At 32.8% G+C, this 10,708-nt stretch overlaps 1 protein-coding gene across 1 annotated transcript; it reads right to left on the bottom strand.

Moving 5' to 3' along the window:
• Positions 1-216: 216 nt before the first annotated feature.
• Positions 217-5,767, bottom strand: LOC102578288 (uncharacterized). The gene is made up of 19 exons (XM_015303608.1): positions 5,362-5,767; positions 3,891-3,965; positions 3,743-3,777; positions 3,582-3,660; positions 3,369-3,461; positions 3,152-3,236; positions 2,990-3,065; positions 2,759-2,887; positions 2,567-2,665; positions 2,379-2,480; positions 2,051-2,212; positions 1,845-1,940; positions 1,500-1,551; positions 1,305-1,416; positions 880-1,222; positions 732-784; positions 584-647; positions 414-503; positions 217-306 (listed from the first exon to the last, which is right to left on the bottom strand). Exons 1-19 carry the CDS (start codon positions 5,765-5,767, stop codon positions 217-219), a joined length of 2,241 nt encoding a protein of 746 aa, XP_015159094.1.
• Positions 5,768-10,708: the final 4,941 nt, after the last annotated feature.

Below are 10,708 nucleotides of genomic sequence, written 5' to 3'. Positions count from 1 at the left end.
ACTCCGCGCAAAGGTAACATGACGGAATATTACAATTAAAGATCTTCCTAGTTTAAAAATCACATTTTTTTTGCCACTTTTTGCATATTAGAGCTTACATTCTGTGCAAAGCAATCAACTTGTTCACAAAACAAGCCATTACTAAAAGCTAATATACATGACAATGTCAAATTGACTTGCTACTAGTTAGACATTGAACTTTGCATCGATCCTTCCTCAATGTTCGCGCTTGACACTTGTAAATGGCATCCTATTTTCTAGCAACTTCACTTTATCGCGCAGCTCTTCGTTGATAACAGAAGATTCCTAACCAGAACAAAGGCGAAAAAAATGAAGTAGGGAAAGTCACACAGTCTTTGCATAAAGCTAAGAGGGAGGGAAATTAGTAATAGCAAAAAACATGACAATTTTACCCTTGATCGTCTTCGTTCTTCTAATAGCATGTGAGCTAAATTGTCGTGATTGCTGTTCAAATCTGTTATCAACCTTTGTGCTGCTTTAAGCTGATAGTATGTGCAATTAGACTATTAAAAAGACTGTGTTATATGAGGGATAAGGACATCGAAAATCAATCATCACTTACTTGGCCTTCTAGACTTTTATTCTTGTTTTTTTCATACTGCAGATCACGTAAAGCCTGTTGTAAACTGCAGGGGAAGCAAACAGATATAACTCCGCAAAATTTGTGAACAAAGAGAATGAATTGTTCAACTTATTGAGTTTTTACTGACCGATCCTTAGTAACGTGATTCTCTTCTCTCAAGTTGGATGAAGTATCTTGTATCTGTTCATAACGGAAATGAGAAGGGAGAAGAGAGCTATCCAACAGACTTAGAAAAAATAGCACGATCTTGGAGTAGTCAGGTATATTTGTATTACCTTCACACTCAAATTTGTTGGAATTTGACGAGTTGGCCTATTTGATAACTCTCTCCACATGGTCTGGTTTGTTGCTTGTATCGAAGACTGGACTTGTCCTGTCTTGTGTTCACCTCCAGTGTATTTTGATTTTGATTTGTCGTAACTGGTTGTAGGCCCATCACGACTGGTTGTAGGGACATCACGATTTGTTGTATTGACATCGCGATTGGTTGTATGGACATTTGAGGAAAATCGTGAACATGAGTTGCTTTTAGCAGAGGTGTTTGTTTCTTCCTCAGAAGAGACACTGTTCTTTATATTTCGACGATCAGCATAACCAATTTCATGGCAATTATCACGCCTGTTGAAGAAATCTCCTCAATGAAACTTTCGTAAATGAAGAAAACTTATAATGTTGGAAAGAACAAATCAGTTGAACATACCAGTACTGCTTCTGCATAAATTGTAAACGTGCCTCGAGTCTAGCAAGCACAATCGTGCGTTCAAAATCCTGTTTATCATGAGCTGGCTTAACAAAATTAGCTTCTAAGACGCCTGTAACGCACAAGAAAAGCAGAAAGTGAAAATAATATCAACCGTCGTTTCACTGAATCACTGATTACTCATGAAAACAGTACCTATCGCTCCACGACCATCACTTCCAGCAGCATTCCACACCCTCCAAAAAGGCTGACAAAAAACGAATACATCAGCTAAGCAGAGCAATCGAAAAGAAGAATACTGCACGCATTAGCTAAACTTAAGCGTATCGGTCCAACTACTGACATATATATAGATAGTCGATTTACCAAGGCCTACTCCAGCCCGTGATATTGATTTCTCAGGTGGTTACTCAACTAATAGTTATTATCTCAGCCCGTGAAGAAGAATAGAATCAAGATTTCCTGAGATACTGTTAGTTGAGTAACCATCTGAGAAATCAACGTTCAATATTATGATGCGTTGAGTGAGGGAAAGCTAACCTTAATTAGCCGGTTCTTGTGATAAACGTTGAAACCTTGAACATCGATGTGATGTTCTGCATCCTTTACAAAACCAATAGTTACCACAGCGACCGCCTATTATGAGAAAACCAGTAATTGTTAGAAAAGCCAAAAGTGTCAAAAATACTTGTAAAAAATATCTAAAATCATCAAACTTGAAACTTTAGAAGAAAAAAAGAGGTTACATTTGGATCCTTGGATGTTTCATCACCAATGGGTTGAGGTCTGTACGTATTCTTCTTGGCAAGATTCATATCATTAATCAAATTATGATGCTCAACATCTTTCCCACGCAAAATGATTTGAAATCCAGGAGAAAGCCTCAAATACAAAATTGAAGCATAGCTCTGTAAACACAACCAAATTTAGTTTAACGCGATTTTGTTATACTTTTTCCAACACCTTGTTAAAGTACTAACCAACAAAATGAACATGAAGTCGATTTTGTTGCAGCTATGTCTGGTTTGCAAATAAAAACTTTAATAGATATGCTTAACAATTCAGAATATTTACCCTTAAAGAATGTTGATAAGTTAGAAAATGTCTGGAGTTGGGATATATTTTTGCCATCTCAATCTTCTTTTCGTCTCGACTAACACCCTTGATTTGAATGTCCTGAAGAAGATAGAAAGCATCCAACAGTTAGAAACCGATCATAGGATATGGCGTATGCCATTCAAGAAAAAAAAACAGAATACTACATGAGGATCGGTGTCAAAATCAAGTTCAGTGTCTCCTTTTTCATCTTCCCAGAGATTGTATATGATAATTCGTGTTCCTTGATTATCCAACAATTCAAACTACAACAAAGAAGAACGATAACATTAGGAACATATAGTAGTACGTGTAAAAGCAGAAATACGCACCAGAAATGAAGATAGTTCTCAGTTTACCTGCAGGAAGAGATCTTCTTCACTTTCAAACGGAGACCATTGTACTATCGTATCTGAATTTCTTTTCCAATCATCAGGTGTAGATCGAACCAACATTTCCCAAATTTCTCCTCTCTTTACAAAATCAATCTTCACATTGCCAAACACAAAAGCCGTGTTAAATGTTTTACGAATACAGATCCTCTTTACAAGAATATGATAAATTATAGTAGCCAGGAAGCTAAGTCATACCATAGGAACAATGATATCTTCTTTTCCTGTGGTCCTTAAAAATGTATACGACAACATTCCAACACTTTGTGTTGTGCTATACAAAATAAAAACAATACATTACTTCAATATTTCTGATGCTAAATCAATCTCTAGGAAGAGTAACTAGCACCATATAAGTACCTTAGTCCGTCCTTTCCCTGACAACGCGAGAACACAATCACATCTCCCCCGAGTCTCATACTACTTGTTTTGAAACCATTTCCATCTTGCACAACATAAGAAAACTATTAGGCAATTGTTGCATACTGAAAAACAGTTGCACTCCAAGAATTTTATTTAGGCACAGCTGAATAACAGAACAAAGATGGTTTGGTTGTTACAACAGATATAAACTCACATTGGCCTATAGTATTTGCTAATTTACTTTTAGCTGAGTATCCAAGAGACATGCATTGACGCATTTTGTCAGGAGTCATTCCACCACCATTATCTGTAGTCCAATTTGTGAAAGAAGTAACTCAAGATTCAACCTTAGAACAAGAACGCGAAATCTCCCAAACTCTTAAGAATCCAAAGAACCAATGGCTCTAAGGAGAGTCAATGAATATACCTTCAACTAATATCATTTTACCCTTCTCTTTCTTATTATCAAGAACATCTACACTGACATAGGTAGCTCCATTGCAAACCTGGAGGGAAAATATTTTAAAGAAACGGAAGGAGGGAGAACAGAGAAGGACATAAAGGAACAGGAAACTACAGCACGTGTACCTCGTCCATAGCATTATCAAGAAGCTCAGCAAAAGCTGGTGCAGAGAACAAGATCGCGAAAATATCAACAAAGAGAAATCTTCCAAATGGAATTGAGGAACAGGAAAGTAAAAAAAAATAAAGGATCAAGTTTTGAGACAAACTTTACCTCCCAAAGCCCATTTATGACTGGTGGCATTTGAATGCAAGAATTTTGGATGAACTCTCACGTGATCCATGCCTTCTGCACATACGAATGAAATCAAAGTAATATGAAGGATGCTCTTCAGTTGTTAGAGATTATATGTGTCTCACTTTAGTTGTGTAATAATTTTCAAAGGGTTTATAGTTGTCTTGAATTACTCTATTCACGCGTTAGTTCATATTCTTTCACAAGATCATATCAGAGCCGGCCTTTGATAAAACCATTAATGCTAACTCTGATATAATAGAATGAGGAGTTATTTATCCTAAAATCGAACATATAACAATAACAACTGCACCTCAATCCCAAGCAAGTTACGGTTAGCTATATAAATCTTAACTGTTAGTGTCCCTCCATTTATGTTCATATCAATCCAATATTATGCAAAATAAAGATAAAAGTACTAGAAACTATCTCTCCATAATATACAAATCTTTTTATTTCCATGTGCCCTATCTCTCGCTAAGTCTGCATGAATTTCAAGAGATTATTGTAGCCCTTTTGAGACAACTTCCTTTCATGTGATTTTAGCTTCTCCATAAATTTAATACAATAAGCAACATCAGGAGGGGGCAAAGTGCTACTAATAATCTACCACTACACTATATTTCATCCCAAATTCATGTGGATACGTAGCTACATTGTGCAATTACTTCAAAAACTATAGATAGGCTAGGACAACATGAGTAAATATAGTATGGATAGTCTAAAAGAAATTTTACATACATACTATGTGTTCAATCATGTTACTTTTTCATATTAGTATTTCTCTTATACTTCTTGTCCTTCAATTTCTGCTACTATCTGTTATTTTTTGTACTTCAATTATCCTACTATTTTGTTGCAGTTACGGTCAATTTTTCATATTAATATTACTCTTCTAGTTCTTGTCCTTCAATTTCTGCTACTATCTGTTGTTTCTTGTACTTTAATTAGCCTACTATTTTGTTGTAGTTATGGTCAATTTTTCATATTAGTATTGATTTATAGTTCTTGTCCTTCAATTTGCTACTATCTGTTGTTTCTTGTACTTTAATTAGCCTACTATTTTGTTGTAGTTATGGTCAATTTTTCATATTAGTATTGATTTATAGTTCTTGTCCTTCAATTTGCTACTATCTGTTGTTTCTTGTACTTTAATTAGCCTACTATTTTGTTGTAGTTATGGTCAATTTTTCATATTAGTATTGATTTATAGTTCTTGTCCTTCAATTTGCTACTATCTGTTGTTTCTTGTACTATTTTGTTGCAGTTACTGCAAATTTTTTATTTTTTAAAGTCAACTGTCTATCCAAACCATCTCGTCTCTCTATACCCCACTTGTAAGATTAGACAACGTACATTATTATTATTGTTATTGTTGATTTCTTTCTACAAAAATTCTGACTTCACACAATACAAATTAATGAATTATCAAGGAATATTCAAACAATACCTGCATGACCAGCAGCAAAACCACCATCAATCCCTTCATAATCTCCAGCTTTCCAAAACTGCTTATTAGATGTAACAACAACTTTTTCCGTACCCACTCCCAATTCAGTATTATTCCTTACAACAACTTCAAGTGACCGGTTAAAAGCCACGCGCTCTTCTGGTGGAAGTGGATCAAGAAATCCCACTGGCAAAGCCGCTTCAACTTTCATCTTTTTCAACGGACTCAATCCCAAATCATTATCATTATCATTATCATCATCATCACTATCACTATCGAAAAAACGCGAAAAATTACTTCCTCTTCTTCCTCCACTACTACTACTTACACAAATCATAGCTGTATTTTCATCATCTATATCATCCAGATCAATGATTTCTTGCTTGATCGAGTGAGTAGAACTCATGATATTGTGCTAAATATTAAGAACTAGGGTTTTTTTTTTTGTTGTTGTTGATTAATAGTTGTTTGTGTTTGGAACAAATTGTGAAATTTATGCGACAGTTTTTTTTTTCCTTATTTATGTGAAAAAATATTAAACCGTCTCTTACGTGGTTTTAGGCTTTATAGAGTTATTATACAAAGTTGGCGCCAATGTGGAGTACATGCCCATGATGGACATTTTAATTAAATTAAATTAAATTGAAAAATATAATTATAGTTTGTCAATTCTCATAGTAAAGTATTAATGTGAATTTTTTTTTTTAAAAAAAGTTAATTTGTAATGCTTAAAATATTAGTATTACTGTTTTCTAATTTGTATATTTGTATTTATTAGACCTCTAATAGAAAATGTTGATTAACATTTTTATCCTTTAAAAGTGGATATATTTGTTATTATCTTTATCTAATTCATTTTACTGTTGACTGAAGTTTGAATATTATAATTTTTTTGTTATTATAAACAGAAATATTGCATAAATACTGTAGATGATAGTTGGATTTTCTTTTTCAGGTGGAATAAAGAGTGAAAGAGCACAAAATAAACAGTTTTTTAAAAAAAATTATTATTATTATTATTATTACTTTATTTTTTTTTTGCTTTGGGGGGGTGGGTGTGTTATTTCTTTTTCTTCTTTTCTTTGCTGCTTCTTTAACTTCCGTGAGGAATATGAACATTGAGGAGTGAATTCGATGAATCTTTTTCTTCTTTTATCTTCCCCTGAAGAATGTGAACATTGAAGACTTAATTTGGTGAATTCTTTTCCCTTTTTAACTTCCCTTTTCTAGTGAAGAATATAAACGAACTTAATATTTATGGTGAAATTTTTTCTCCTTTAACTTCCCCTTTCTAGTGAAGAACATAAATATTGATGACTTAATTTGGTGAGTTTTTCTTCTTCTTTAGCTATCCGTTTCGAGTAAAGAACATAAGCATTGAGGACTTAATTCGATGGATTTTTCTTCCTCTTTTAAATACCCATTTCAAGTGAAGAACATAAATATTGAGGACTTAATTCAGTGATTTTCTTTTTCTTTTTAGCTTCCCCTTTTGAGTGAAGAACAAGAACATTGAAGATTTAATTCGGTGAATTTTTCTTCTTCTTTAACTTCCTCATTCAAGTGAAGAACGTGATATTGAGGACTTAATTTGGTGAAATTTTTCTTCTTCTTTAACTTTCCCTTTCGAGTGAAGAACATGAACATTGAGGACTAAATTCGGTGAATTTGTTTTCTTCTTTAACTTTCCTTTTCGAGTCAAGAACATGAACATTGAGGACTTAATTCGATGTGTTTTTCTTGTTCTTTAACTTCCTCTTTCGAGTGAAGAACATGAACATTTTTTTATTTTATTTTTTTTTACCCTCCGTAGGAGGAACATGAACATTGAGGATTTGATTCGGTGAATTTCTTCTTCTTCTTTAACTTCCCATTTTGAGTGAAGAACATAAATATTGAGGACTTAATTTGGTGAATTTTTTTTTCTTCTTTAGCTTTCCTTTTCGAGTCAAGAACATGAACATTGAGGACTTAATTCGATGTGTTTTTCTTGTTCTTTATCTTCCTCTTTCGAGAGAAGAACAGAACATTTTAATTTTTTTTATTTTTTTTATTTTTTAATTTTACCCGAGCTCGAAGAACGTGAACATTGAGGATTTGATTAGGTGAATTTTTCTTTCTTCTTTAACTTCCCATTTTGAGTGAAGAACATAAATATTGAGGACTTAATTTGGTGAATTTTTTTTTCCCTTTAACTTCTCCTTTCGATTAAAGAACATAAACATTGAGAACTTAATTCGGTGAATATATTTTTGTCATACTAAAATTATAGGGATAATTTTGTAGGCCTTCCTTCACATTTCGTTGCATCACAATTAAATGTCTCATGATTTATAAAATTAGCTTACCTCCCTTATATTGACTTTACTTGTTTTCATTATTAATATAAATAAAATATAGTTTGATAAATCTGCCCTTTTCTAATATTAAATTCTTTCAAGCAATTATTTCAATAAGAAATATCATGCCTAATAAATTCTTTTAAAATAAAATAAAATATAAAAAGAAGAACTTCCTATATATAATTTGCAGACGTGAGAATGAGATTTGGGATATCTCCTAATTCTCCAAACTCTAGTGATAATAAAGATCGATTCCACAAAACAATTCTTTAGATCAATATTGTTTTAGGATAATTGCCCTTTTAGGAATTTGCTAATTATGATATTTGGATAGAAGTAATTAATTGAAAGAATTTAATATTAAAAAGGGTATATTTGTCAATTTCTATTTTATTTACATTAATGAAAAATAAGTGAAACAAATTATTACAAAAAATTAAAATAAGAGAAATAATTACAATATAGTAAATGAGGGATTTATTATATAGAGTGAAACATGAAAGGATGTAATTTAATGCTTAAAAGCACGTTTTGTAATAATCAATTAAACAAGTTTTACCAATCTATATATTTTTGTATTTATAAGCACAAACCTCCAACAGAAAATGTTGATCAACATTTTTATCCCTTTAAAGTGAGTTAGCATTTTTATCTAATTATATTTGTTTTACTGCTAAGTGCTAACTAAAGTTTGACTATTATAAATCTTTCGTTATTTAGAAATAGAAAAACTGCATAAGTTAATATTACGATAATTGGATTTTCAACTACATGTTAAGAATTCATTACCAACTTAATTAATATCCAAGACGTTTTAAAGAAGAATCTAGAATATTCAAGAGTTGTAAAGAAATGAAAGAAGATCGCTAGAATGAGTATTCTAGATAGAAAAGTCTAGAAATATTCTAGAAAATGTAGTTTTAGAATTAGATAGTTAAAAGACCATTCTAGAATATAGTAGAAATTCCCTTAGCTAGATTCTTCCATCACCACCTATAAATAGAGGTGGTTCATATGTGTTGTAACCAACCAAGTTAGAAAGCTAGTAAGTAAGAAAACAAGAAAGTAAGCAAGCAAAAGAGCAAACAAGAGGTTAGTGAGAAATAAGAGAGAATTGTCAGAGTGTGAGTGCAAGAAATATTGTGTCTAAGAATAGTAAGCCTAAAGCGGGTCCTTACTTTGCAATAATAAAATTCAAGTTATGAGATAGTGATTGTGCCCGTCTCCAAATTCTTAATTCATTTCAAGAACTCATTCTCAATTGTTACACTGAGAACAAACATGACCATCCGTTTTTACCTGCTAACTTTTTGTTGCTTTAGCATCTGTTGGTGATGTGATGTTTGATCCACCGATGATATCCCATAACTCCTGAGCGAGAAAGTAATATTGCATTCTTATGCTCCATGATCCATAGTTGTTTGCATTGAGCTTCTCAACGCTATTAAAAGTGCTTGCAAAATCCATCATTTGATAAGTGCCTCGTGATTTATAGTCTCCAATAGTAGGTTGTAGGATCTCCTTTCCTTTGAGTTGCTATCTTCCTTTATCCACTAGGCTCTGAATAAGTGGTATCAAAGCTTGGTGGATAATAAAGAAAGGTAGTAACTCAAAGGAAAGGAGATCCTACAAGGTACTATTAGAGACTAAAAATCACGAGACACTTATCAAATAACGGATTTTGCAAGCACTCTCAATAGCATTGAGAAGCTCAACGTAAACAACTATGGATCATGAAGCACGAGAATACAATATTACTTTATCGACCATGAATTATAGGATATCATTGGTGGATCATACACCACACTATCAACAGATGCTGAAGCAGCAACAAAATGGAAGGTCAAAGCTGGAAAGGCTATGCTTGTTCTCAGTTTAACAATTGATGATGAGTTCTTGCAACGAATTAAGAATACCAAGACATCCAAAAAATTTGGGGACACTGGCGACAATTTTCACAAAGAAAAATGAGTGTGCTTACAAAGGTTTGAAAATGAGCTTTGTCAATGTTACAACAAATTATGACGATTAGTCAACTTCTAAAAGTTAAAATCTCTATCTAATGAAATATCAAAATTACATCCAGAAAATGCTATCACGAAAACAAGAATGATAAGAATAGTTTTTCATGGTCTAAGACTAGAGTACAAAGGCATAATTACAGCCACACGGGGTGGGCCACAAAACCAACTTTATCTGAGTTAGTTTTTTTTTTTTTTTTTTTTGCAAATGAAGAAGACTCATTATCAAGTTTTCTTAAGGATGAAGATAAGTCCTAATTCAGCAAAACACAATACTATAAAAAAGAAAAGTGGAGAGAAGCTCATGTTCATGGAGAGATCAAAAGAATCAACATCAAAAAAGTCAACGACAAAACAAGCAGACGAAATGCTTCAACAACAGTCAAATAGAGAAGTTCTACGATTGTGGAAAGAAATAACACTACGCGAGAGACTACTGATACAAGAGAGGTGAAGGTAACGTAGTTGTTTCTTGCCAAAAGAAGAAGAAGGAGGTGGAGAAGGAGGAGGAGGAGGAGGAGGAGGAGGAGAAGAAGAAGAAGAGCAGTTGACCCATACAGGGCCGTCTTAACCCCTAGGCCACTAAAGTCATCGCTTGTGGCCCCATATATTTTGGCCCCCCCATTTTTTACAAACAATTACTTATATATGTTATTTTAGAAAAAAAATTATATGTACTATGAGTGTTATGATTTCTACTAAGAAAATTGCATATGAGATGAAAATAAACCTGCATTTCTTAAGAAACACTTTGATGAAAATATGAATAGCGAAATCACAAAATCCCTTGAAGAATCTTTTAGAGTTAATTGCTTTATATGTGTAAAGTAGATCAAACTATTTTTCACTTCAAAATAGATTTGAACCAATTGAAGCATATGAAAATATTTTTGATTTCTTATTTAGTGGTACAATATTGAGATCTCTAGATGATGAGAATTTAAAAAAAATATTGTCTTAACCTTGAACTTTCTTTAACACGTA

The sequence above is a fragment of the Solanum tuberosum genome, unplaced genomic scaffold (assembly GCF_000226075.1).
Source record: "Solanum tuberosum cultivar DM 1-3 516 R44 unplaced genomic scaffold, SolTub_3.0 scf00457, whole genome shotgun sequence".
Taxonomy (NCBI): Eukaryota; Viridiplantae; Streptophyta; class Magnoliopsida; order Solanales; family Solanaceae; genus Solanum; species Solanum tuberosum.
Note: the sequence above shows the minus strand (reverse complement) of the source record. Positions and strands in the feature narration are given on the sequence as shown.